Genomic DNA, 24,369 nt, shown 5'->3' on the forward strand with positions numbered 1-24,369 from the left:
ATTGTGCCGTGAAATAAATTCAAGGTTATTTCCTTCTTCTTCATTTCTGGAGAAAAGGGTAGACTTCTGGCAGAGAATAAATCATGAACATTTGTTGAGTCCCTGACTGATTGATTCAGCCCAGCAGTGTGAGAGGTACCCGCTCCTTTCATCCTCTTTTCGAGACACCCCTGTTACATTGTGCAGCTTCAGTCCCAGTCAACACCGCGTGATGACAATCTCTCCTGTCTTTCTCCTCATCCTCCCCTCTCTGTGTCATCCTCCCACAAAACTCCACGGGTCATTTTATGGACACAATGTTCCCTTTTTGTGATGTCTAATTGTCTGCGAGAATATTAACATTACATGTGTAATCCTTTTGACACATATATTACAAATGGAGGGACCATTTCTTCATAGAATGAAAAGGCAATTTACAGGAGGCAAATTGGATGATGGCAGGCAGATTTGTAATGCCACGGGTTAGGTGGCGTAATGGATTTCGGTTGCCACCAGACTGTGAGATGAGTGTCATTAGCCGGTTGCCCTGGAGACACAGAGTCATAAAAATAACTTCTTCGAGGCAAAACGCCACATTTTTATGTAATTCAATTTGAACTTGTGGCTCTCTGCTTGTCAGAAATACACCCCCGCACACGTTTACACATTTAGCCTGTCAACAGTTTTACAACAACTCAGAAATTAAAGAGATAACTTGATTTGTTTGTGTCTTGTTTTTGTACACAGGATACACTGCCAGAAGCTTCCACACCAACTGCTGTGGTCTCTGTTTCCCAATACGCCTGCCAGAGACGGACAACCACAGAAAACAACAACAAGACTTTCACGGTAAGGAACTGTTTTCTCTCCTCGCTCCAGACACACCTGCACTGACTTCTCCACGCTGCAGGCTGTCCCTTCTGTCTTTGCGATGTAAAACGCCCCTAATCAGCTGTGCTCTAATTGGATGGCCGGCTTGCTTCACTCGTCAGCGCTCTGACACAACTCATCCCAAAATGCATTAACCTGCAAATGAGCAGCATCTGCAGCTGCAGGAGTAACAGCTGACATGCCCACGGTCCCTGGCGCTGAGGGGTCTGGCAGGGACACGCCCTGAGGCGCCTCGCGCTACGCCAAGGTAGCTGATCGACGTGACACTCCTCACAAGCAATGATGGATCTGTCCCTCTGCCATCTGCTGGGTGGTGCTGGAGGGAGGGCGGAGGGAGAAGTAGCTGTGGAGGGGACACTCAGGTTTAGAATAGGGGAGTAGTCTGTCAGCGGGGGGGTACAGGTGTGGATGTACATTACATTTATATTATAAGAGGAAGAGGAAGGATTCTATCTATCTATTCTAAGTGCAGACTAACTCCTGCAGCCTAAGGTCGCAATCACACTAGGCAATCTGTACCGTGCACGAGCTCGCTTAACCCCTAAAGTCCAGTTCGTTTGACCAGTGCGAGTCACTGCTCAAGCACACTTCCTTGTCCCTGGCATGCTTGGAAGAGGTGTGCTTTGGCGTGGTACAGTTCATGCATGAGCACAAGTACGGGTAGACAACGTTGACAGCCTTCATTGTCGATAAATCCTGCAGTGTTCGGTCTGTTTCTGACTGAAATGACTCAAAATAAGACACAAAGTCAGTAAAGTAGCTGTCATGTTCTCTGTGTCGTTCTCCGATGTATGGATTCGGTCCCAGCAGCGTGTCCCTTTATTGTTTTTTTTCCTCTTCAGTCCGCCTATATTGTAAAATAAGCACGCTTCATGGTTACGTAAAACCATGCATGTGTTGTATTGTTTGCCTGCAGAACACAAGAAATTACTCAATAATGGATGCCTAGGTGTTTTTTTTCTTCTTGCTGTGGTATAGAAAAAGGTATCCATATCACTAGATTTTTACTTGTATCATATTGAAGTTTAAAATTCTGACATTGTGACTACCCTAACCCCAACCAGGACATCTGGGTTATTAGGAATCAGAAGCAGGTTTTTATATCCAAGTACTTTTACACATACAAGGACATTTTAAGGCGCAACAACAAGGAACACAGATGTAGAAAAATCTGTAAGTGTGTGTATCCTATGAGTGAAGCCGTAGCTTGACGCTCAAAAAATTCCCTCTTCCATAATCAACATCCAAAAAATCCACAGGACAACTCGATAAAAGTTAAACTGTTCACTTTGACAAAAAAACAGATGCAGAATAATCTGAAATATTTGAAACGAAACGAAAGAGAGAAAGAGTTCAAAAGACTGTGTAGCTCAACTCCTCCCCTTCCTAGATGCCCTTTTTGGGGTTCGTATATTTAATCTATGTACCTACTTTTGTACGTTCACAATAGCTAAAGTTTGAAAAAAGTGTCTGTTTTCATGTACTGCTCCTCCTTGCTCCCTCTACACTCTGAGTCCGTCAGCTACACTCTGCTGAGCCCACACTGTTAGACCTCACGTGGGCCAAGTCTGCTCTGATTGGTCTGCCGATCCGCTCTGTCGTTATTGGTCAGTTGCTCAGCACGCTTCTCGGAAATTTCAACTTGAGCTGCAGGGCTTGCCACAACGAGCCAATGGGCTTAGATCAGTGATCTCACACTGACAATGACGTCAAGGGGGGCTAGAACCGAGCGTTACATGCAGCTAATGCTACAGCTAACAGGAGGAGGTTGGAGAAGCCGCGTTTCCGCGGACTCTTAAATTAAGAATATGTCCAATAGGTGTACTGGAGGAGCTGTAAAGTTGTGCACAAATCAGCAAGATGTCAGTGAGTGTAAATATCTGATCTTACAGAATAACTTCTAGAGACGGCGTGAAATGCAAACAAACAGTCCTCAAGTTGATCATTTATCTCTTCCTGTCCCCCCGAACAGCCATCATAGGAGTGATTAAAGTATATCGGCACAGAGGGAAAATAAAAAACAGATATTTCTTTTAAATCTATAGGACTGCTGTGACTTACATTACTTACATCACTAAAATAACAAAACAGAGAATATATGCAGAAACACATCAGGTGAGCTCCTCTGTTTGTTCTATCTTGGGGGCAAAGTGTTGAAGCCACAGAATATAGAAGTGGAGGTCTGAGGTGTTTATTATCCCTGTGATGTGACTGGCAAATCTGTGTGTGCGTGTTTGTGTGTTTGTGTGGGAGTGTAGGGACCCGCTGATGAGTTTCTGTAAGACCTATTAAGCACAGCTTAGCGAGGGCCTGTGAGGCGTCGGTTTCATAATGACTTTTTAGCTCCCAGTGACGGTAAACATACATAATAGATGCACACACGTGTACTGAGACTCACCCACATGTGCTCGCATGCATGCATCTTCCACATGGATGGACACGTATGGATGTGCACAAACACACACACACATGTTTCACCTGGGGAGAAGCTGCTGTTCACTTTCTTTCCCCTGGTTTCTTTTCGCAGCATTGATTCCATAATTAGCAATCCCACTCAATTTCCCTATCCCCATGATTAAGTCATTATCCCCACATAAAGCCACTTCAAAGAAGACTTTCCGATTAGAGAGAGGTTGTTGGAGGAAGCCACAGGTAGAACATTCCCCTGAGGCAGATCAAATGCAATTACTTGAACTATTTGACTCTGATATAGATGGAAATATGATGTGTGGCCTCGCTCTTCGAATGTAAACCAGGAGAAATGTGCAACAGTAGACGAATAGACACAGGATATGATCGACTGCAGTGTGGGACATTGCTAATGAGGGGCGGGTTATTGATCCTCCATGGTGAAGCTCTATCCTTGATCCGTCCCGCTGTCTGCTTGTTTGCCAGGCACAGTATTGATGGAGGGAAAGAGCTCTGAGGATACTTTAACATATGTTTTCATGTTTGAGTTTAGGAATTCATGTTTCTAGTGTCCATGCATTTTTTTATGTGGCAGCACAGTTAATGGTTTATCATATCACCTCTCTTTCATCAAAGTTTGTAGGAAAACAAAAACAAAGCTGTTCTCTTCAAGAAAAAATGCTGATTTATTTCAAATTTGACATTCCTAGTAGGACATTCTTAATTTACGTGTATGCTGCAGTTATACTGGCCTGAAGTCTGTGTCCTTGCCAACATGTCATGCATGTCACAGTGTTGGTAAATAGCCAGGTATGGATTCCTGTTCCTCGTTCATTGACGCTGTTGATAACATGTTTGAAAAGTTCATTAATGTTACTCATTAGAAAATCAGTCGTCAGTTGACAGCAGTGTAGTGACGAGCAGTATGAGGAAGAAACATGCCTAACATATAGTCTGTGCATAAAAAGAGATTGCTGCATTCTTTTTCTTAATGCTTAATTATCTTAAAAGCATACCAGCAGGGGGCGACGCCAATGGTTGTTAAGACAAGTGGGATTGCATTCACACACTGAGGTAACTAATCCCATACATACACATTCATACGCTGCTGACAAAGTAGCGGCAGCAACTTGCCCAAGGACACATCGGACATGTTGCTGCAGGTTGGGGATCGAACCCCTGACCTTCCGGTTGAGAGACGACCGACTCTACCAACTGAGGCCCGGAGAGAAGTAGTTATACTAAGAAGTAGTAAAATCCTTAAACTGCTCCAGATAATCAATGTTAAATACAATATGATATACATGATAAAAATAATAAGTCCAAGTGATAGTGAAAGTAAAATAAATATTACACGTGGTATTAATAAGCATAATGGATCTGTAGTTTTGCACATGGCCCCTAATATTGAACAAATATAACTGTGAGCTATAGTTGATGATACAGGTTAAAGTGTCAGATACATCGATCTGTCACTCAATCTTTTCATGAGTCAGTTGGTCTCATAAAAATTGATCAATTTTCACCCTCATCAAAACCTGCTTTATTTTACAAACACAGCCAATTAGTTTGACAGTGATGTAATGAATTGAAGCAAACACCCAGCAGGATTGAACAATGTGTATGTGACTGTAGGCGCACCGCTGTGTTTTTTTCAGCGCAGCTTGTTATTTGTGCATTAAAGTGAATTGGACAGACAGAGGAAGTGTCGCGCAAACATCCTGCGCTGATGTCAGGAGGGAGGAGAGGAGCATCCGGGGGGCCAGCAGGGTGTGCTGGGTGAGGCAGGAGGGAGAAGGAGGTGATGCAGAGAGAGAGAGGTGTCAGGATCAGGAAGAGCGGATGAGCATCATCTCAGCAACAGCACCCCAGTGAGGTGTCAATCACACACCGCCAGCAAGCGGCCCTTCATTCCAGCAGCCACGCACTATTGATTTATTCATCCCTGCTCCCTCTTTATCCCTCACCCTCTCTGCCTCACACTCTTTCACTCCTCTATCACTCCTCCCTGCTCTCCTGTATGCTTTAGCACCCAATCACCCTCATCTACCTATTCCTACTGTGCTCTCTCTCTCTCTCTCTCTCTCTGGTTCTCGCTCTCTCTCTCACTGTTGTCGTGTCTCGCTGCGACCAGGAAATCCACACCGTCTTTGTGCAAGTACACACACAACTCCTCAAGTCAACATCCCCTCCCCCCCCATTTTTTTTAATCTGCTTAGCCATGAGTCTGCAGCTGCCATCATTTCACCAAAAGCCTGACGTACACGAACACAAAAATGGACATTTGTGTCTCGGCTGATTGACGCGCAGCATCGAACGCCTTTTCTCTGATGGCAACTCGAACAAATCCACACACGGACCAACATGTGAATGCACACACACTTTGCAAGACTAATGAGGGGAAAGAGTAAGTGAGAGGAAGCGGAAGAGAGAGAGAGGTTTGAGAACATGGACGAGGGGGGTTAAAGTAGCTCTGAATATTGAGTGAATTAAACTGATTCCTCTCCAAGCTGAAGTGGAGTAAAGATCTGCCACTTAAAGAGGAACAAAAAATTGTTGAAGGGAAGATTTATCGAGGTTTAGAAGTGTAATGATTGAATATCAAACAGCCAGGTCCTATTTATTTACTTAATTGAGAGGCTAAAAGATCAATAGGTAGAATGTTTTTTTTGTATTTCTTTGGTAGATTGCTTTAGCCACAACTATGAAAAGGGCTGTAAAGGCTGCATTGCAAACCTCAGAGGCTAAGGTGCCCAATTTAAGTCCTTCCACTAAAAGTTCTGTTTTGTCCGCTGACATCAGGGGCAGATCTAGACCTTTTTTTTTACTGGGGTTTCTCAACCGGGGTAATGACTTCTGCAGGGGTGACATGAAGTCTAATTGTGCTAAAAACCCACAAACGATAGCATTTATTAACCCTTTCTAAGGCAGGGTTGGTAATTTCCTGCAGACACACTTTAGAAGATTTTGGTTGAAATTGTCTTTAGGTCCTGACAGAAACGAATAACTCATGTTCTCTGAAAAAGGAAAAAACGAGGTACCAATCTGATGAACCAATCACGGCTCTCTATCACCCTGCTCGTTCTCAAAGAGAAAGAGCTAACATGACGCTCCATAACACCTACACGGCATGCCACTGAAAAATGTTTTCATATGACCTGGAAACATTCGGGAATTGGTACTCGAGCGCGTCCAGCCATGATCAAAAATTACACACACACACACACACACACACACACACACACACACACACACACACACACACACACACACAAACACACACACACACACACACACACACACACACACACACACACACACACACACACACACACACACTAGAAAAACCTAGTGAAGCAGCAGAAGACAAGCAGCTCTCCTTGTTCCTAAAAGTTAATTATGTTTATTAAGTGGAGTTTGGTGGCTTTTTCAAGTACCTAACAGAAAATATCTATTCATGTTGGGATCCTTTTTTGAAGTGTTGTCAGACATTCAGAATAACAATGTGAGCCTGCCAGCGACAAAAACAAGAGCTTTTAGTGGACACACATTTGAGTTTTTTTTTCTTCCCTGTAGCTTGAATGGTGTTTCCACACACACAAAAATATCCAGAAATGTTTGGGGTCAGCTGCATGTTTGAATGAAATCGGACAAATTGACTTTAACAAGAATTATTCCTGCCATCCTCCTAGTTAAATGTCCATGTGAAGTCAATGTAACAAAACAGCAGGAGTTATTCAGGAAAAAGCACCATAAGTGAGTAGGGTTGTCACAGTGAAGAAAGAATTCCCCGTGTTGCTTCAGGGTGCAGCTCATCATTGCGCCACCCCACTTTTATTTATTTAGCAAATTTGTTTGTGAATTACTGTTCGGCAACTGGCCAGCCAGCCAAATATCCAATATCAAGCCTGCAAGATTCTTTGGGTTGTGACTTTTATTTATTTTATTGTTTTCTTAACAATGCCATGAGGATCAGACACAAACATTGACAAACCTTTCTGAGTTCTGGGCCACTTGAGCCCGTTTTCACATCAAGTACTCAGCCTGTTGTTATGAATTCTATAGCCAAATCGTACTGCACAGGTTTATAACTGTGGCTGTCTTGATGGTGCTTTGCTTGAGCACCAGACGCTGTGCAGTGTCTCCTGCGCTGCAATGTACCGTGGCGAGGATAATTGTCTCTGTCATTTATTGTCACAGCGTGGTGGTTTAAAAAAATAATAAGTCACAATCAAAATAATCTTGTGGGCCACACACTATTCATATATTTGAGAGGTGAGAGCTCAAATATTTTTGGTGCAGGTTTTACAAACTGCATCATCCAATCAGCTGGTTCTCCTTTTCCAATTGACTGAAAGCTGAAATGTGAAAAGTTGAATTCAGTTCAGGTACCAGTGCAGTTGCCATTGCCATTCGTCGAAACTTGAGGTGGCGTTAGGTGTGATCATGTGACGTTTGCAGCCTCTGCGCTCCGCAGTTTGCTTGTTTAAACTGCGGTTATTCATTTTTGCAGTTTCTGCTTCAGCCTTGTGAGTCAGGGGGCCGGGTTGATACGACTGGTGCAATCGTCGTAGTGTCAAACCCAGTTGTATCTTGACCTGGTTTTCAAATAGTCTTTATTAGATCCATACTAAACTGCCTTAAACTTTAATTAGATGGCATAAAAAAAGTAATTTGCTTCTGCACTAATGTCTAAAGTTGGACCATGATGAAAGAAAGTGTCCAATAGTTATTCATCAGAAATGTGAAAGATAAAATCCATCTTCTTCCTACTAATCGTTTAAACTGTTCTCCCTGGGTTGTCTGACCTCTTTTCATGGTTTTCTTTTTGCACATGTGGTGAGGCGGGCTGCTGGGTGAACATGACTCACAGGCATGTCCGTTATATCTGGTGGTGGGGGGTAAATCGGCGTGCTATATCAACGTCCCCATGCACCCAGTCCCCCTACCAGTCTTAGTTCCTCATTAATTAGATGAAGGCATATATACAGGAAGGGGTTTTGAGCTGGTGGCGTCTACTCAACGGCGCTGGGGCGACAACACAACAACATGACAGCAGACAGACTGACTGTGCAGAGTGTGTGTCTGCGTGAGGTCTAAACCAAGTTTTCAGGTGAGATATCTATTATCAGAATGTCTGCTTCAGTGTGATTTTACAAAAAGAAGTGCAATTATCTTAATGCCAAGAAAATATTAGATTTACAGCACCACAGTAGTTTAACTTCCAATGCTATCTGTGGCCACAAGGGGGCAGAAAAACAAGCACTGCACAGCACTGAAATAGTTGATTGACAATCTGGTCAGAGATTGGCTCCTTCAAGACACTATAGTGGCATGTCCTGAGTCCAATCATGCACGAGGAGGAACTGAGCACAAGCAAAGATTACAAATGTTCCCTTAGGAGTAAAGAAACCCTCTCTGATATAAGTGACATTTATGCATAGTTCCTATTTGTGCACGTGTGTATATCAGGCCTATGTGTGTGAGGAGCATGTCTCTGAATAACAAAGTGAAGACCTGAATTTCACCTAGGGGATAAATAAAGTAAAAATAAATAAATAAAGACACCTGAAAACTTTGTCCAGCTGAGTTTTACTGGAGTTGAACTGAGGGGAATGATGTTGTACTTCATGGGCTTGTCGATCGAGGGCTCGAGGCCGCAGGCTTTGACCACCAACTCAACTAGTTCCACGACTAAAACTAGACTGTTGCCAGGCAACCCAAACATTCCATTCTACTGCACTCTTGCTACTCTGTTGGTATCCATGGTTACCTCAGAACAGTTGTAGTACCAACCTTTAGCCTACTTTTATGTTAAAATAAATACATTTGATCATGAAACCAGTGAAGTTAGAGTCTGTTGTGGGACTCTGAGGTTTTAGATAATGAATAAATAAAAACTGACAGCTGTAAATGAACATTCAGTATTTTTTTCAGAGCTCCTGACTGAGGCGGAGTGATACATAGTGAAAAAAGTCCCAGTGATGTTGTTCTTCTATATCGTCATAAAGCATTGGTATAACAGCCTGTCGTCACAGCATGTGACGCGAGCGAGCGTCAGCGACAAAATCAGTCTGATTCTCTTGTTTCCTATTGGAGTGTCCTCACCGCCTGTGAGCAACTCAGCACAACGCGGCGTGTCGGTTTTGCACCGACGCCTCTTTTCTATTTTCCTCTCTGTCGCTTGCGTAGACAGACGAGGAAGGAGGGGGCTCTACACGTCACTGACACTCATTTTTCCTCACTCAACAGAGCTCGTTCGCTTGTTTAACAAAGTGGGGACAGTGGTGCATTAATAACATCCACATCTGTGATTAAAATGTTGAGCTTTTTGATTAGTGTCAGAACTGGAGAAAAACATTTTTTCGGCTCAACGCAAGTCGTTTATTGAGGAGCCTCTGAGTGTTGTGGTTTGAGTCAACAGCTCCTTGATACAAAGCCACATACTTTAGTTTGTCCACCTTCAGGACAAAAGTGCTAGACGTCATATTGTTTGCAAGGGGGGGGGGGGGACAGAGAATAAACATTTAACGGTTTCAGTGTGGACAGCAAGCGTGCCATCATGAACCTTGAGCCACGCTATATAACGCTCGCTTGCTGTTAAGACACGGTGTAAGTGATATGCAGCTTATTGAAAATGGTCATATGTCCCCTCCAAAGAAGTAGGCCTATAATAAAGTAAGTAGAAGTATTTTGAGTATTTAGGGCTTCATTGTAAAGATACTCCCCAACTGGCATTATTATAAAATTGTCATATTGTTAAAATGTTAATGTAATCTTTTTTTATCACAGCATCCAGCCTATATCAAACATTTGCTTCTTTAAACTAATGAACTAAACTTAACCAATAAAGCATTCAGAGTGTTTCTGCATGTTACATACCCTGCACACTGAACACTTGCACAACACTAGCCTGTCCTACAACCTATCCAATTACAAGCTCGCTTCTCCGATTTGTCTCATGCTGTGAACAGAGCCGTGCTCTGTGTGTGTGTGTGTGTGTGTGTGTGTGTGTGTGTGTGTGTGTGTGGTATATAAAGAGTCGTTCCTCTCCGTGTGCTGCAGTAAACGGGTCAGTGCGTCTCCTGGGTGAGCTGCACTAACAGTCTGCTGCTCACTGACCTGAGGGCTCCATGTCTGCACAGGACCGCGGGTGGTGCACTGACCTCGGATCACGGGTTGGCTGGAGGAGAGAAAACGGAGGCATAAAAAAAAAAACATGCGAGCCTGTCCAGAGCTCCAGTCACACAGGGCTGCATCAAGTCCAGGTCCTGGATTAAGAATGGCTCTGCTGCAGTCACTCCCTGTAGGGCTTTCTTTTTTTCTCCCTGACACACTGGTTTGTTCAGCTCGATGGTATTCACTACTGTCTTCTTAAACTTTACTGATTTATGTATGACATAAAGGGCGAAGTAGCAGCATGTGCGAGTTAGCATGAAAAGAAGAACTAACCCAAATGTCATGACTTATTAAGCTCCCTATGCTGTTCAAGGTTCTAGTGAAATTACTACACACACTCTTCTTGGAAAGGTTCACTTTGCAATACTTTGATTATTAATGCCGAATTCAATGAATATCTATGATACTGTACAGGGTTACAGGCGTCTGTTCCTAAGCTGCAGGTAGACTCAAAAAGTGTGATATGTAGACCATTTTCCATTTTTCTGAAGTATTCTGCATGTGTTCAGCCACAGTACTGTGTTTATCTGTAGATAAGCCTTTAAAATATGATTCTAATCTATCTTTTTATTGAAGATGTGTTGCAAATGATTCTCCATAGTGTTATTACCTGAAGAAGACAAGCTAAAAAAAATCACATCTACCTCGTATTTAATGATCCCTTGTTCAGTTTTTCATCAAATATCAGGAAGTGATTCTGTGAGAAAAAAAATGCCTCCTTTGAGTCGGTTTCTTTGTAGAAATGTGCTGCTATCGAAATCAGAAACAGAATACTTAATTTCCAAGGGAAATGTTTTAAGTTGCTGATGTCCTGGATGTATTGTTACTGTTACATTCTTGAGATCTCTGTGTGTCTGTAGTGTTTCCTGTTTTATTTTGAAATGTCTTAACCCTCGTGCCCCTTTCCAAATTGTCACAGTTCAGTATGCAGTACGTACTTTTCAGTATGGAGTTTCAGTATACTGAACTTTCGTGGTCATTCAGTATACATTTTTTGGTATACTGAACATTTCAGTATGGATACTAACTTCCGGGTTTCATGCAGTATGGATCGGATGCGTGCTTTCAGGAAATGAATTGTATTTTACCACCCACAATGCTGTGCAAAATTAAACGTAAATCGTCACTTCCGCCTCCAAATCAAAACAAACGAGCGTGGATTAATTGAATCAGTTTTAAATCTAGAGTTAAAGTCCCGACTGAAATCACTACTTTAAATTAACAACAGAAATATAACAAATATCTGTATAATTATAAAACCTTTCCCCCTCTATTTAAATAATGATTTCACTATTTAAATGTGTCTTTATTGGTTTATTTTATATATTACTGTCTTTCATTTGTACTTTTCTTCATGTACTGTATGTTATTTAGTTATTCAATCTGTCTTTTACTTGATTTACATTGTGATATTGTTTTTTCTTTACCTGACTGTATATGCGCATTACTCTTCTTGAATAAAGATAAACAAAATCTAATAAACAAAAAAAAAACGGGTGGATGCGGCCGGTTCAGGAAACGTAAATGACGTCACTTCCATACTGAATGAATCAGAAGAAGTAGGGACAAATATCTGCCTACTGTGTGTGCATACTGAATAGTAGGTACTAACAGTATGCCGCACGGATAGTATGTACTGCATACTGAAAGATTGAGTATGTACTTGGCAATTCGGATACGGCACGTGTCTGCTGTCAGATTGTGTAGGCAGGAGTGTTTAGTGTTTCCTGTTTTATTTTGAAGTTCTTGTCCTTGGTGTTTCATGTCTTACTTCCTCCCTTTGTCTACTTTCCCTTCTTTCTGATTGGCCTGATTGCTTTCACCTGTGTCGTTAGTCTCACCTGTGTCTGTTTGCCCCGGTGTCTGTTTAGTGTCAGTGCACCTTCCCTCTTGTTTCCATAGGTCTACCTAGCCGTGTTCCTAGTGATCTGCTTGTTGTTGCTTCTTGTGGTTTTGCTTCTCTTCCATTTGGACTTTTCAGTTGGACTTTGTTTCTTGTAAAATGTAAAGCTTTTGTTTTGCCTTTTTTGTTTAAATCAATCTTCTCTGTTTAGTTCTGCACTTCTGTTCCTCGTCATTTGAACCTGACAGACTTCTGACAAGGTGGTTGGTTTCTTGTTCTTCCTTGAGGTTAACAATAAAATTTGTAGGTTGGAAAATGTTTTTTATTGGTCACAGCATACTGTGTAGTAACTCAGGAAAGTCACAATTTAAGAGAGGAAAAAACAAGGCAAAGCAGTTATTACATTTTCCTCATTAAAGCAAGCACATGACTCAGAATGAGAGTTGGGGCTTTAGCGAGAAGAATACACAAGACCTTTTTTTTTTTTTACACCGGTAATTTTCTTTAGTGTCTCTGCTTCTATAAAGACTGAAATGTGATAATAGTAAAGGAGTCTTTTCACATTAAATCTTTAATTTGCCCCACGAATTGCAGCTAATTTCCAATGGCGTACAGTACTGCAGCTTTCCACACCATTTCTTGTTAATGTCTTTTTTAACAACAGGAAGAATCCGACTTTTCCTTCTGGAGACTTGCACCTCCTTACTTCAATTAAAAGTTTCATGCAAGTGCGGCTGTTAGAAATAATGGCGTTTCTCATGATGTCAGACAGAAAGAAAGGAGAAAAAAAAAACACCTGCAGCTCCTCGTTCTTCACTGCAGCAGCACATGTTGTGTTGAAATGTTTTGTCAAAGCCCACATTAGAAAATGACCTGTTCAGCTAATGAGAGGCTGTACTGATGATCCAGCTCTCGTGTGGTGACATGTTTTCCTCCTCTCCGCTCCACATCAGCAGCTCATCACTTCAGCTGCAGCACAAGCGGTCCAACTGAACGCCGTGCCAAATGTTCAGCTGTGTGCCAGCATCAGAAATGATTGCAGGGAAGTTTGTTTTGAAAGTTCGTTTTTCTCTTTTTGCACAAAAGCAATCCATAAAAAAATGTAATTTGTTTTGTTTGGATGTTTTCTATAAAAGCTGGAAATTACACAGTTAGTGGAATCATTTTGCGTTTAGTGTTTGAAACAGAACTTTATGTTGAATGTAATTTGTCCTTGTCCTGTCGTGGAGTGAGAGCTCTTAAACAATCGGACAGAGACTTATGGCTTGTGAATTGAGGATCAGTTTAATGTATACCACATTATTCTTTTATACCATCATCATCCACCAAGAATCGATGTGGGACTCAAAATCACAGCATGATCACAAACAAACAAGAAAATAAATCAGTCAGAGCTGTGATGTTCTTCTGCAGTGTGTTGCAAACAGTGCTGTGAGCATCACAAACTAAAGAGTTTTGTGCACTCTGCATGAAAGAAGTATTTAAAGTCCTTTTTTAAATCACCTCAAACATGGTTACCTGCACACTTTCTTGTAATAGAAGTTATCATGTCTTTGGAGTAAATAGATGCCTACACTGATTTATCTTGATAGGTCCATATGCGCCTGATAATTAGGCCTAAAAAAATGTACAGTATATTCAACGATACAACTATCTACAGATAACTTTCTGCTCCTAGCTGTCTCTCTTATTCTCTCCTGTAAATAAACCGTTCTACAGAGCGCCCCTGCAGGCCTGGAGTGACTCCGTTAACGGCTGAACTTGCAGCGTTTCTGTATCGGAAGTTGTTTTCTGAATATCTGTGTTTTTTTCCACTTAAGTTTAGTGTCTTTACTTGCAGCACGTTTGATGTTAATGGAGTTGTTCTGCCGTTTAGGAGTTTGAATTTGCTTTTGAATGTGCAGCGTTTGTCCGTATGTGTGTAGTTTCAGCATTTGCTGAGCGTGTGACCCCTACCGGCCACCTTACCACTGTACACATCAGTCGTGCCCTAATTAAAACACATTAAAGTTGCATCCAGTGTAAGACAATCACAAATCCAAGAGACTTAAAACGGCTCCTATAGTTTCACAGCGCTGTAGGGTCAGCAGTCAGTTTGTTGTCAACAAAGAAATCGATCAGTCATCAGTTTTAAACAACTTTAGGATGAAACGATGGTGTGCTCTGTAGTTTCTTTTGTAGATTTATTCTGGGAATCCGTCCGCAGCCTTTTTGAACATGTGGCTTTTGTAAAGGAAAGTCAAGGCCGCCCCCCCTTCCCTCCCTCATGGGAGCCTGTTGAGAACAAGTGGAAAATGACAGGATCCTATGTGGTGTTCACCAGCCTCTAATGTCAGTGTGCAGTCATCCAGAAGGAAACCACCACCATGCAGAATGTCCCACTGTACGGGGACAGAGACAGAGCACAGAGCTGCTTGCTGAACGGGTCACTGCACATCTCACATGTGGACACAAAACTACCACTGCTTTGTTTGCTTCCCAGAGTTTCCTCTGTTGTGTAACACCTCTCCTTTTACAATACCTTACATATACTCTTGCTTTATTCTTTTTATGCACTTGCTGTATGTCAAAGCAAACAGTGTGTTTAAAGGTGCTACATACTGTAATGAAGTTATTATTATTATATGAACACATATTTTCTTCTAAACCTCTAAACCTCACCTGTCCTTGTCTGTCTCTCCCTGCAGGATGCTTTTGAAGTGCTGGCAGAGCGATATGAACTGAACGAGATCGAGGGTCCGTGTCTGGCCTTCAGGAGAGCTGCTTCTGTCCTAAAGAGTCTGCCCTGGGCGGTGAGGAGCCTCGGAGCCACTCAGGACCTGCCCTGCCTTGGGGAACACACCAAATCAGTGATGGAGGTGAGACCCAGAGTCTGAGCGGAGAGTCCACTCAGAGTGCAGCTGAAAGCCAACAAGTCTGTCTCTAATATGGTCATACATCTCTCGTATTCAACATTAACATTCATGAAGTGACTACTAAACTTTTAATTACAAGCTCAGGGTACGTTTTAATTTTAGGTTTGTAGATATATTAATTGTGATTTATTCTCAAACTAATTTTTAAAAACTATAATTTGCTAACCTTACTTCTGTTCCCATTTTATCCACTCACACACACACACACACACACACTTGCACCTCTCTAACACACATTGTGTTTCTGTTCTTTTGATGATATTCCTCCGCAGCACACTTAAAATGTTAGGATTACTCACGTTTTGGAGAGTTTCAGTCTATATAACGTGTGGAGTCTTATTGATGATGACTCGTCAAACCATCAGCCTAAACTACAAGTATAGGACGGTAACGGCCTGGGAAGTTTCAATTTATACCTGAGCTTTGCACCTTAATTGTGTCATTAACGGTAGGACGTACTGATGCTCCCTCTCTCTCATGCACACGGCAATTATGTGACTAAATGAATGGAGGTCGGAATTATACTTGGGTGGCCATACATATACCTGAGCAGCCTGCAGAGTATCGTCTATGTGTGGGAACCGCTGGAGTACTTACAGGTTGTTTGCTGGAGATCTCAAGTTATTTATCTCAAGTCCCCAGAGTTGTAAAAACACAAAATGAACATACCTCATTAGTGTGGCCAATGGGAGCATGGCATGTTGTTGTCCAGCAGATCACAGTGACCAGACTTTAGTTTTCTAGATTCACTGAAAAATTATCCCGTTATCAGGAGTAAAGAAGCTTTGTTATCTCGAGAGAAAGAGTTAAATGTATCTGTGATGAAGGGAAAACCAGAGATTGTGTCTCGAGATATCGAGAAAAAATAAATTGAGATCTCCAAGAATCGGTTAGGGTTTCCTCACAGTGAAAAGGTTCCTGCTTTGAATCCCTGTTGGGACAGGGCTATTCAGTGTAGTTTGCATATTTTCCCAGTGTATGCATCGGTTCTCTCCGGGTGCTCCTGCTTCCTCCCACAGTCCAAACACATGCTTGGTAGGTTAGCTGATGACTCTACATTGCCCGTAGGTGTGAATGTGAGTGTGTCTGGTTGTCTGTCTCTATATGTCAGCTCTGTGATTGACTGGAGAACAGTCCAGGGTGTAACCCCGCCTCTCTCCCGATGACAGCTGGGATCAGCTCCAGCCCAACGTGACCTCGGGGGTACAAAGCGGTAGGCTATAGATAATGGATGGATTTCCCCAAACAAGGGTTTATATCATGTTTAGCAAAATGTTAACCAATTTCAGCGTAATTCTACAATTTGCCAACACTTAGATTAGACATCCCTTGTCATATACTGTATCATTGCTGGCTGTGGCTCAGTTGGTAGAGTCAGTTGTCTCTCATCTGGAAGGTTGGAGGTTCAATCCCCAGCTCCTGCAGCCACATGTCCACTATGTCCACGGGCAAAACACTTAACCCTGAATTGCTCCCATTGCTTCAATGGCGGTGTATGCATGTGTATAATTAGCAAATTTTGATGGACACTTTACACAGCAGCCTCTACCATCAGTGTGTGAATGTGTAGGTGTGACCTGCAGGTAAAAGCGCTTTGAGTAGTCTAGAAAATAACTATACAAGTTAAGTCCATTTACTTTGTCACAGCCCTCAGTTTTGGTGTCTCGTACTGGTTTGGTTAGTTTCTGTTTCATGCTACTGTACCTTCAGCAATTTTTGTAAGAGTAATTTTTTTCCTTCTTTCTAACAAATTATAAAGTCTATTTTTGATTCATGGTATGATGCATTACTTTTTGAAGGTAAAAGTTTGAGAAGGTGCAGGACACAAATGGCTTCATTTTGTGTGCATTTACCTTTTGGATGCTTTGAGGATTTTTCTCTGTGAGGGAGCAAGATACAAACTTTTCTTCACTTCATGGTGTCACACTTTTTTTTGTGTGTGATGGAGTATTGCTTCATTTTTGCTCAGATTGTTTTACTCTGCTGTCGAGGAGAATGTAGCAGAATCTTTCTTCCTCTAACAATGCCAATCTGCACACACACAGCTGACACTGAAGTGAAGTTTCTTCTAGCAGATCTTATTTGCTGTGGGTTTTCAAAGGTTAAAAAAAATTCAGCGTTGAGCTCGATCTTCAAGAAACATATCAAAAATAGTTTTCTAGCTCAAGACAGGCCCGCTAACAAATACTTGCCTCACACTGACAGGCACTGTGCACATTTATCTCGTCTTTGAGAAAATAAGTCTCATTGGGTCACTCCACAATCATCTCCTCACCTACAGTGGCGCTCAGAGCAGAAATCACGGCAGGTTGTCAGGGAAAATGTTGAGAAATGTTTGCCTGCGGAGAACGCCAAGAAGTCCCTGCAGGGGAATGAGGTGCGCACTGCGGTCCAACTCTGACACGTTAACCTCACAAATACACAGCAGGTCTCGGAGCTGGTTTCTACACCTGTCAAATCTGTCAGCAGGAGGCAGATTCATTAAACAAAATAACATAAATGTCCCAGGAGACAGAATTAGGCCAGCTCTGAATGACCTCTCCCTGTTGTTGTTCTTACGTGATTCAGACGTGCGGCCCGAGGTGAGTTCTTTTTTTTATTTTTTGCTCGCTTGTCTTTTTAAAAACAGATCTCAGCTCAAAACAACAAAATGACATGACACGAAAACAAAGTGAAACCAAACAGGGTAAAAACAAAACGCTTGATGTGCCTGTGAACATCGGAGTGACACTCAGTCAGCAGCGACTGAAGCGATCGCTGCCGACTGAACATCCAAAGTGGAGAAACCTACTGACATGAAAGTCTGCGAGCACTGAGGCAGAGTCAGAGATGAATAGTCAGTATGTGTGTTTTCTGTGTGTGTGTGTGTGTTTGTGAGGGAGAGAGTCATTGTGCATGGATGAAGTGTGTCCCCCCTGGAGGAGAGAGTGTGTTGAAGCATTATCCGGGCGTTTGAGGTTGGCCTTGGCTGGAGGCTTGAAAAGCAGAGGTGGATGGGGTGGATGCATCGTTGAGCAGTGAAGCTGCTTTAAACTGTGCTGTACTCACAGAGTGGGTCCACTGCTTCATTGATACTGGATGTCATCCCCTCATGCATAAGCGTAAAGAAGGAATTCCTGAATTTTAAAACCTGAGACCTAGTTTTATTTATATTTGTGTGTATAAGGTTGAAACAAGGTAGAAAAGCTCCTGGACGTTGATTTAGCCAGCATTGTGCCTGCACAGTACATCCAGTTAATGTGCTTATTCTTGATTTTGACTCAGATGTGTGATGACAAAACAGACTTTTTTAATTGAAAAAATAACAAATCGGTTACCAACTAAGATATTTTAAAACAAAAACAATGGCTACACAGTCCTTTTTAAAAGCCACTAGTGTTAAGGTTTGTATAATGTAGACCCTGAAGCAGACATGGCGGCACATTTGAAAGGTCAGTGATGTTTTTATTGCGGGGGGGCTTGGTACAGGTGGAGGGCTGACTGGCTGCCTGGTTGAGGCAGAGTGGAGGAAACTGTAGGTGCTTGTTTGGTTCTGTGGGTAAACAGAGAATGTGTTGGATTATCTGTTGGTGGAGCCGACTCGAGGAGAAGACACTGGCGAAAAAAGAGACAACAAATGTCAGGATCTTATGGGAAATAACACACTAGGAAAAAACTCTAACAAGATTTAAGAGCGGCTGATAATGGCCACTTGAGACTTAATAATCTAGCGATGAGTAGAGTTGAAGTCAGGTTTTTGTACTGAGGCAGATGAGATGATGAGTTGTGTTAGTGTGAAGCAACCAGGTGTGTGATTAGAGGCCAAGCCCACAAGAGACAAAGGGGGAGGAGACACACAGGAACCAGGAACACACAGGGAAAACAGGATCACAGCCAGAGCCGTGACAACTCCTTCAAACTGAGAAGAATTGAACGTCTATAGCTGTTAGAGAGGAGAAAAGACAATGACCTTCTGAAAGTGAGGGGGAACTTTTACACCTGCTGATGCTGAGAATATACCAAAGATACAAACAGTAGAAGAGGATGCAAACATGCAGCTGTAAGGCAGGATGATATCTGGTTGCTGGGGACTGTTTACACCTGTCACACATTGGTCTTAGGCACACATTGTAGCCGAGGTAGTACCTTGAATAGTAAGGAATGACCATAGACTGTAAATATTAATGTACAGTCGCCGTCGATGGAGGCTCATTGGCAGCAGCCGCCATGCAGGAAATCCTGTCTCAGTCTAACTTTCAGTCAACCTAACGACAGGCTGAGAGCTGGAGCTGAGGCAGGTTTTAAACCTCCTGACAAACCGTTACACCGCGCCCACCTGTCCATAATTTCACCCCCTTGTACAGCGTGTGCCCATGAGGACAGTAACTCATCAGATCAATATCGTCTTTTGTACCAGGCTGTAAACGTGACTTCCTGGGCTCTTGGAGCAAGCCTCAAGAGGACACTTTAAGAACTACAGGATTTTGCACATCCTCATTGGCTTCATTTTTCAACACCTGAGGTTGCCGCTTGGGCGCAACATTCAAATATAGAAGAATATATAATTATTTTCTTGATTGTGATACTTCATGTAACCTTGTCAGAAATAAATGATGATCTGAGCTTTACAGTGACTAAATAAGAATTTTTGGCACTTGCATTTGCCGCCGAGGATACATTGCAGGATTATGAACCTGTTTTGTGGCTGCCAGTTCAAACAGTCTACAGGTGCAATATTAAAACTTTTTCTACCTTTGATTCAGTTAGATTCCAAATTCTTTTTCCTCTTTAAAAATCTCCCAGACGCTTATTGAAAGACACAAATCCACAGACAGGCTCATTTTCAACACCAGCAGCTTTTACAGTTTCCCAATGGTAGATGTTTTCGAAACTAACCAGAAAACTGCCGTCTCAATTTACGCCTTCACATAATGAAGACAATTAAAATGTGACCGTCAAATGAATGGAGCTGTGCTGAGAGCGGCAGATTAAAAGGCGGACAAAGTTGTTTCCGAGGAAACAATAGAAGCTGGGGGGAAAGCATTACCTTGTGCTTTTTATGAATGCTATAAAAGCATTATTATTCCCAGGTTCCACAACAACAAAGTCGTTATTTCTTAAAAAGAAATGGAAATGAGGACGCGAGGAGGAGCACCTGGTTGAGGTAGAAACTGTTTTTCAAACGAGGAGCGATCTGGGGCCATTTGTTAACTGCTGATGGAACAGAAATCAGTGAAAAACATGATGCTGACACCAAATGTTTGTCTTAATGACACGTCTTCTTTTATGTGTTGCAGGAGATACTTCAAAACGGCCGTTCGTTTGAAGTCGAGCGAATACTCTCTGATGAAAGGTTTCAAACACTAAAGGTCAGTAGATGAAAAAACCACTTCACCGTTAGCTTTTTCTATTTGAGGGCTTTAAAATCGCAGCCAGCGTGATTTGCATTTAGCTTCTTTTAAGGACACACAGCTCTTCAAAACTGTGAATGCTAACCCCTTCTGAGGAGAGCCTGTCATTTCAGAGCATGTCTTCTTGATTACGTGCTTGCCTCGTTTCCTGCCAGCTGTTCACGAGTGTGTTTGGGGTTGGACCTAAGACAGCTGACAAGTGGTACCGCAGAGGGCTGCGCTCATTCAACGACGTTCTGGCAGACAGCAGCATCCAGCTCAACCGGATGCAACAAAGTGGTACGTCAACATCTCACCATCTCTGCAAATTATACACCGACTGTTTCAGCTCCAGTCTGCTTTATAGAAAGACTCAAAGACCTGATCGTTTCTTCCCTCCAGGGGGGGCCTGCGCGTCCCTTAGGAGGCTCCTTATGTGTGGCTGTAGCTGTAATGTGTTTCTCTAAAGTGAGGCCAGCAGGGAGTTCACAGTGAAAACACAATGGGTAAAGGCAGCAGGGGGACTTTTAATAAAAATCAATGAATCCTGACTGTGAGAGGGAAAGCTCGCTGTGGATTTCCCATGAGCTCCTCTGTCAGCGGACCTTTGAGGCAAAGAGAACGAGAGGCGCTGACTAACCCCCACATACTCTGTGTGCACCGCTGCCCGTCAGCGCAACCCAATATACAGACTTGTGATTGTATTTTTCATCACTTCATCAACAGTATGTCAAAACAGGCACCGAACAAATCATCCTCAGAAAGTCAAAGCATCATGTTGTTTGCACGTTTTCTCTTTAATCCTGCGTGATCTTGTAGTTCTCCTGTGATGTGTGGACAGCTGATCACGCCTGCGCCCTGCATGTGATCACGTTCCAGAAACGGATCCAGAGGGGCAGGGCGCACACGGAGTATGTGGGGATTTGGGGTAACAGTTGAATAGAGACCATTGTTTCACGTCTTAGTGGAATTTGTAAAAAACACATGTTCACATTTCTGTGTGGATGTTAAACCCTAATTGCTTTTGAGATACAGTTATTTAGTTAAATTACAGCGTGGTTGTGGAGGAAGAAAACCAGATAGAATACCAGAACCAGAAGCTGCTTATTGACCAGGTCTGTGTACATGTACAGTTCAAGGGGTTTATATTGCTGGCTCTGTACATGCTCAGAAGTAGACCTATTTGTAGATAAATAAATAAAAATAGCTCCACAAGGAAACATGAACATTTAAATACTTGGCAAGGCAGCTTTATTTACACATTTGAACCTGAACACAAAGGTGATTCAAAGTGCTTTGGGCAAAGAAATGGTGAAGAAAAGCATTCGATTTGAACACAACAAAAGGAAAAACACATCAAGACAATGAGTGACAAAAAGGAAAAATGTCTACGATGGTGACCAGGGTCACATGGGCCTCCTTGAATTGGATTGGCCACCCCAGGTAACATCCCCCAAATCCTAAACACTGATTTGCCGTTTTTCTTGTCAGGGGTGGGACTAGTTTTAAAATCAACTCTTTGGGTTGTGTTTCATTACGTTTCATATTTCAATCAAGCACCTTTTCTTTTGTTGGTACTTTAAATTTGTAGAAAAAAATACTTGAAAAGACGACTGCAAAACCAAGACAGTGTGCAGAAATGTCTTTGAAAGTTTAAAAGATAAAAAATGATACACAGGAATGTATGATATTAAATTGTGTATGAGACAGGAAATTATATTCATGGATGTGCAAAAGTGTCAATACGTCCCTGTTGGAACAGTCAAGAGGTCATAAAACATCAAATAAAACACGATTATCGTTTGTTAAGTGCCTCTAATTTATGCTTCATAAACAGGAGGTAGGTTTTATCTAGAATATAAAATGTATTTTATACAGATATTAGCATATTCAGATAGTCAGATATACCGTTCATACAGTGTGTATACATTTGACTGTTATATTTTACATCCTAAAAAAAGTGTTCACTGTGTGACTGTCTCAGTTTATTAGAGATACATCCTAATCGAAGAAGTTGTTGATGTGTTTGAATGTTTTGTAACGCTTCTGTAGCGCCCACCACAGGACAGGAGTGGGAACAGGTCATGTTCAGGGTGCCAATGATCTGCAGTGATATTTGATGACTGGATAGATGACAGGTTAGGTCGAGTATCTTTTCTGCATTCCCGATTCTGTCTCCTTTCCTGTTTAGCAGAAGGTTCAAACCAGACAGAGAGGGCTTTGCAGACTGGATGATTTTAGTTTAAACTCAGCAGCTCCTGAGGAGGATTTCCTGAGCTGAGCTGTGATGCTGTATGTTTGGAGGTTCACTTTGTGACCCGTGAGATTGCAGATCTCAGACAACCTGAAGCAGAGTCCAGGTTCAAACGTGAGCTTTTTGATCTCTGGCAGCTCTTGATCTTTACTTGTTGTGGTGAAGTTGGTGTAATAACTGTCCAGAGGGGCTGTTAGAAGAAAGACCTGTGGTGACCTGAGTATCAGGAGAGTTGATCATGTTACTAACATGAAAGAGTGTGCAGCAGAGAGAGGATGAGGTCCGGAAAGGTCATCATGTTGAATCGCTTGTGAGATTTGTATTTGATATGTTCCAGAGTTTGATGAGCAAAGAGGTAGAGGATTGCATAAAATACAGTCGATGTATTTTGAGCCATGTTAGTAGGATGGCTCTACTGTGCTGTTATAGCCATCTGAGATATCAGCATTTCATTTTTAATGACTGGGTGAAAAAAGCAACAAAAAACAAACAATGTCCTTCTGACTATTTGAAATGTTATTTTTTCTTTATTAAATATTTGATTTTTATAAGTGTATGTGGTCATTGTAGATAATGTGATTTCAGACTAGTTTGACTAGTCGCAATCAAATAAAGCAATGTTGAACTTCTCTAAGTCGGACTAACACATTTAGATAATGTAGATAGGAGGTTAATTTATTCTTGTGTGTATTACGCCTCAATCGGACCCAAGCTGGCCAAGGTGTTTTTTTTGTCATTCTCACCAGTTCCCACGCTGGGCTTTGACCTGGAAGTGGAACAACATAAAAGCAAAGAAGAAAGCCGGGAAGGCATTGTTGTCTACCTTTGGATATCAATATAAACACAAGGAAAGGTAAAGCATAGAGCACGTATGACTTAACTCAACTTACTACCAGTTTGCCGTTTGCTAACTTGTTTTGACGATTGACTGGAAGAAGGTCTTCTGTAATAGTAACTCACTGATACGGAGCTTATCATCACCTACTGTAGCAGAGTTGGACATAACCCCCAGTGCAGGTAAACTGGGACAGGGACAGTAGTCCAGTTAAAAAGCCTCATCGAGCTGTGACAGTAGCTCGACTTAATTGTCCATGTAAACATACTGAAGGTAAATCATCATAAGCTCAGTACTCACTAGTGCAAATGATTTAATATGAATTAGAAAAATGTATGTTTAGAGCCATAAATGTCAACCTCACTGGTGACGGGGAGAAAATTCAAGGAATCCCCGAAGTCAGTGGACTTGAAACAATTGTTGTTTGCAAAATATTTTATGGTTCAGATCTTTTCATATGGACTGGTCTACAGATATTAATGAAGAATGATTTGTTTCAGAAAACAGGTGCAGAGCAAGAAGTAAAGTTAAGCGCACTTTTGCAGCGATAATTCTCTAAAGTGAAGCAACGCTCTCACCTGAAAGAAAAAGCTGAGTGAACAAGAATGCAGCTGCATTCTGCACGAGCATCCACACATGCAGATACCATCAGCCGCAGTCGTTGTCAGAGATAGAAATCCCACGGCGCATTTAAT

At 42.1% G+C, this 24,369-nt stretch overlaps 1 protein-coding gene across 1 annotated transcript in view; it reads left to right on the forward strand.

Moving 5' to 3' along the window:
• The window catches only part of dntt (deoxynucleotidyltransferase, terminal), a 97,238-nt gene that overhangs the window by 13,479 nt on the left and 59,390 nt on the right, over positions 1-24,369 (forward strand). The window contains exons 3-6 of the mRNA XM_020651988.2: positions 727-828; positions 14,989-15,159; positions 20,493-20,564; positions 20,762-20,885. Of these exons, the coding sequence (XP_020507644.2) occupies positions 727-828; positions 14,989-15,159; positions 20,493-20,564; positions 20,762-20,885 (469 nt within the window). The remainder of the gene's footprint in view (positions 1-726; positions 829-14,988; positions 15,160-20,492; positions 20,565-20,761; positions 20,886-24,369) is intronic.

This window comes from Labrus bergylta, chromosome 10 (genome assembly GCF_963930695.1).
Source record: "Labrus bergylta chromosome 10, fLabBer1.1, whole genome shotgun sequence".
Taxonomy (NCBI): domain Eukaryota; kingdom Metazoa; phylum Chordata; class Actinopteri; order Labriformes; family Labridae; genus Labrus; species Labrus bergylta.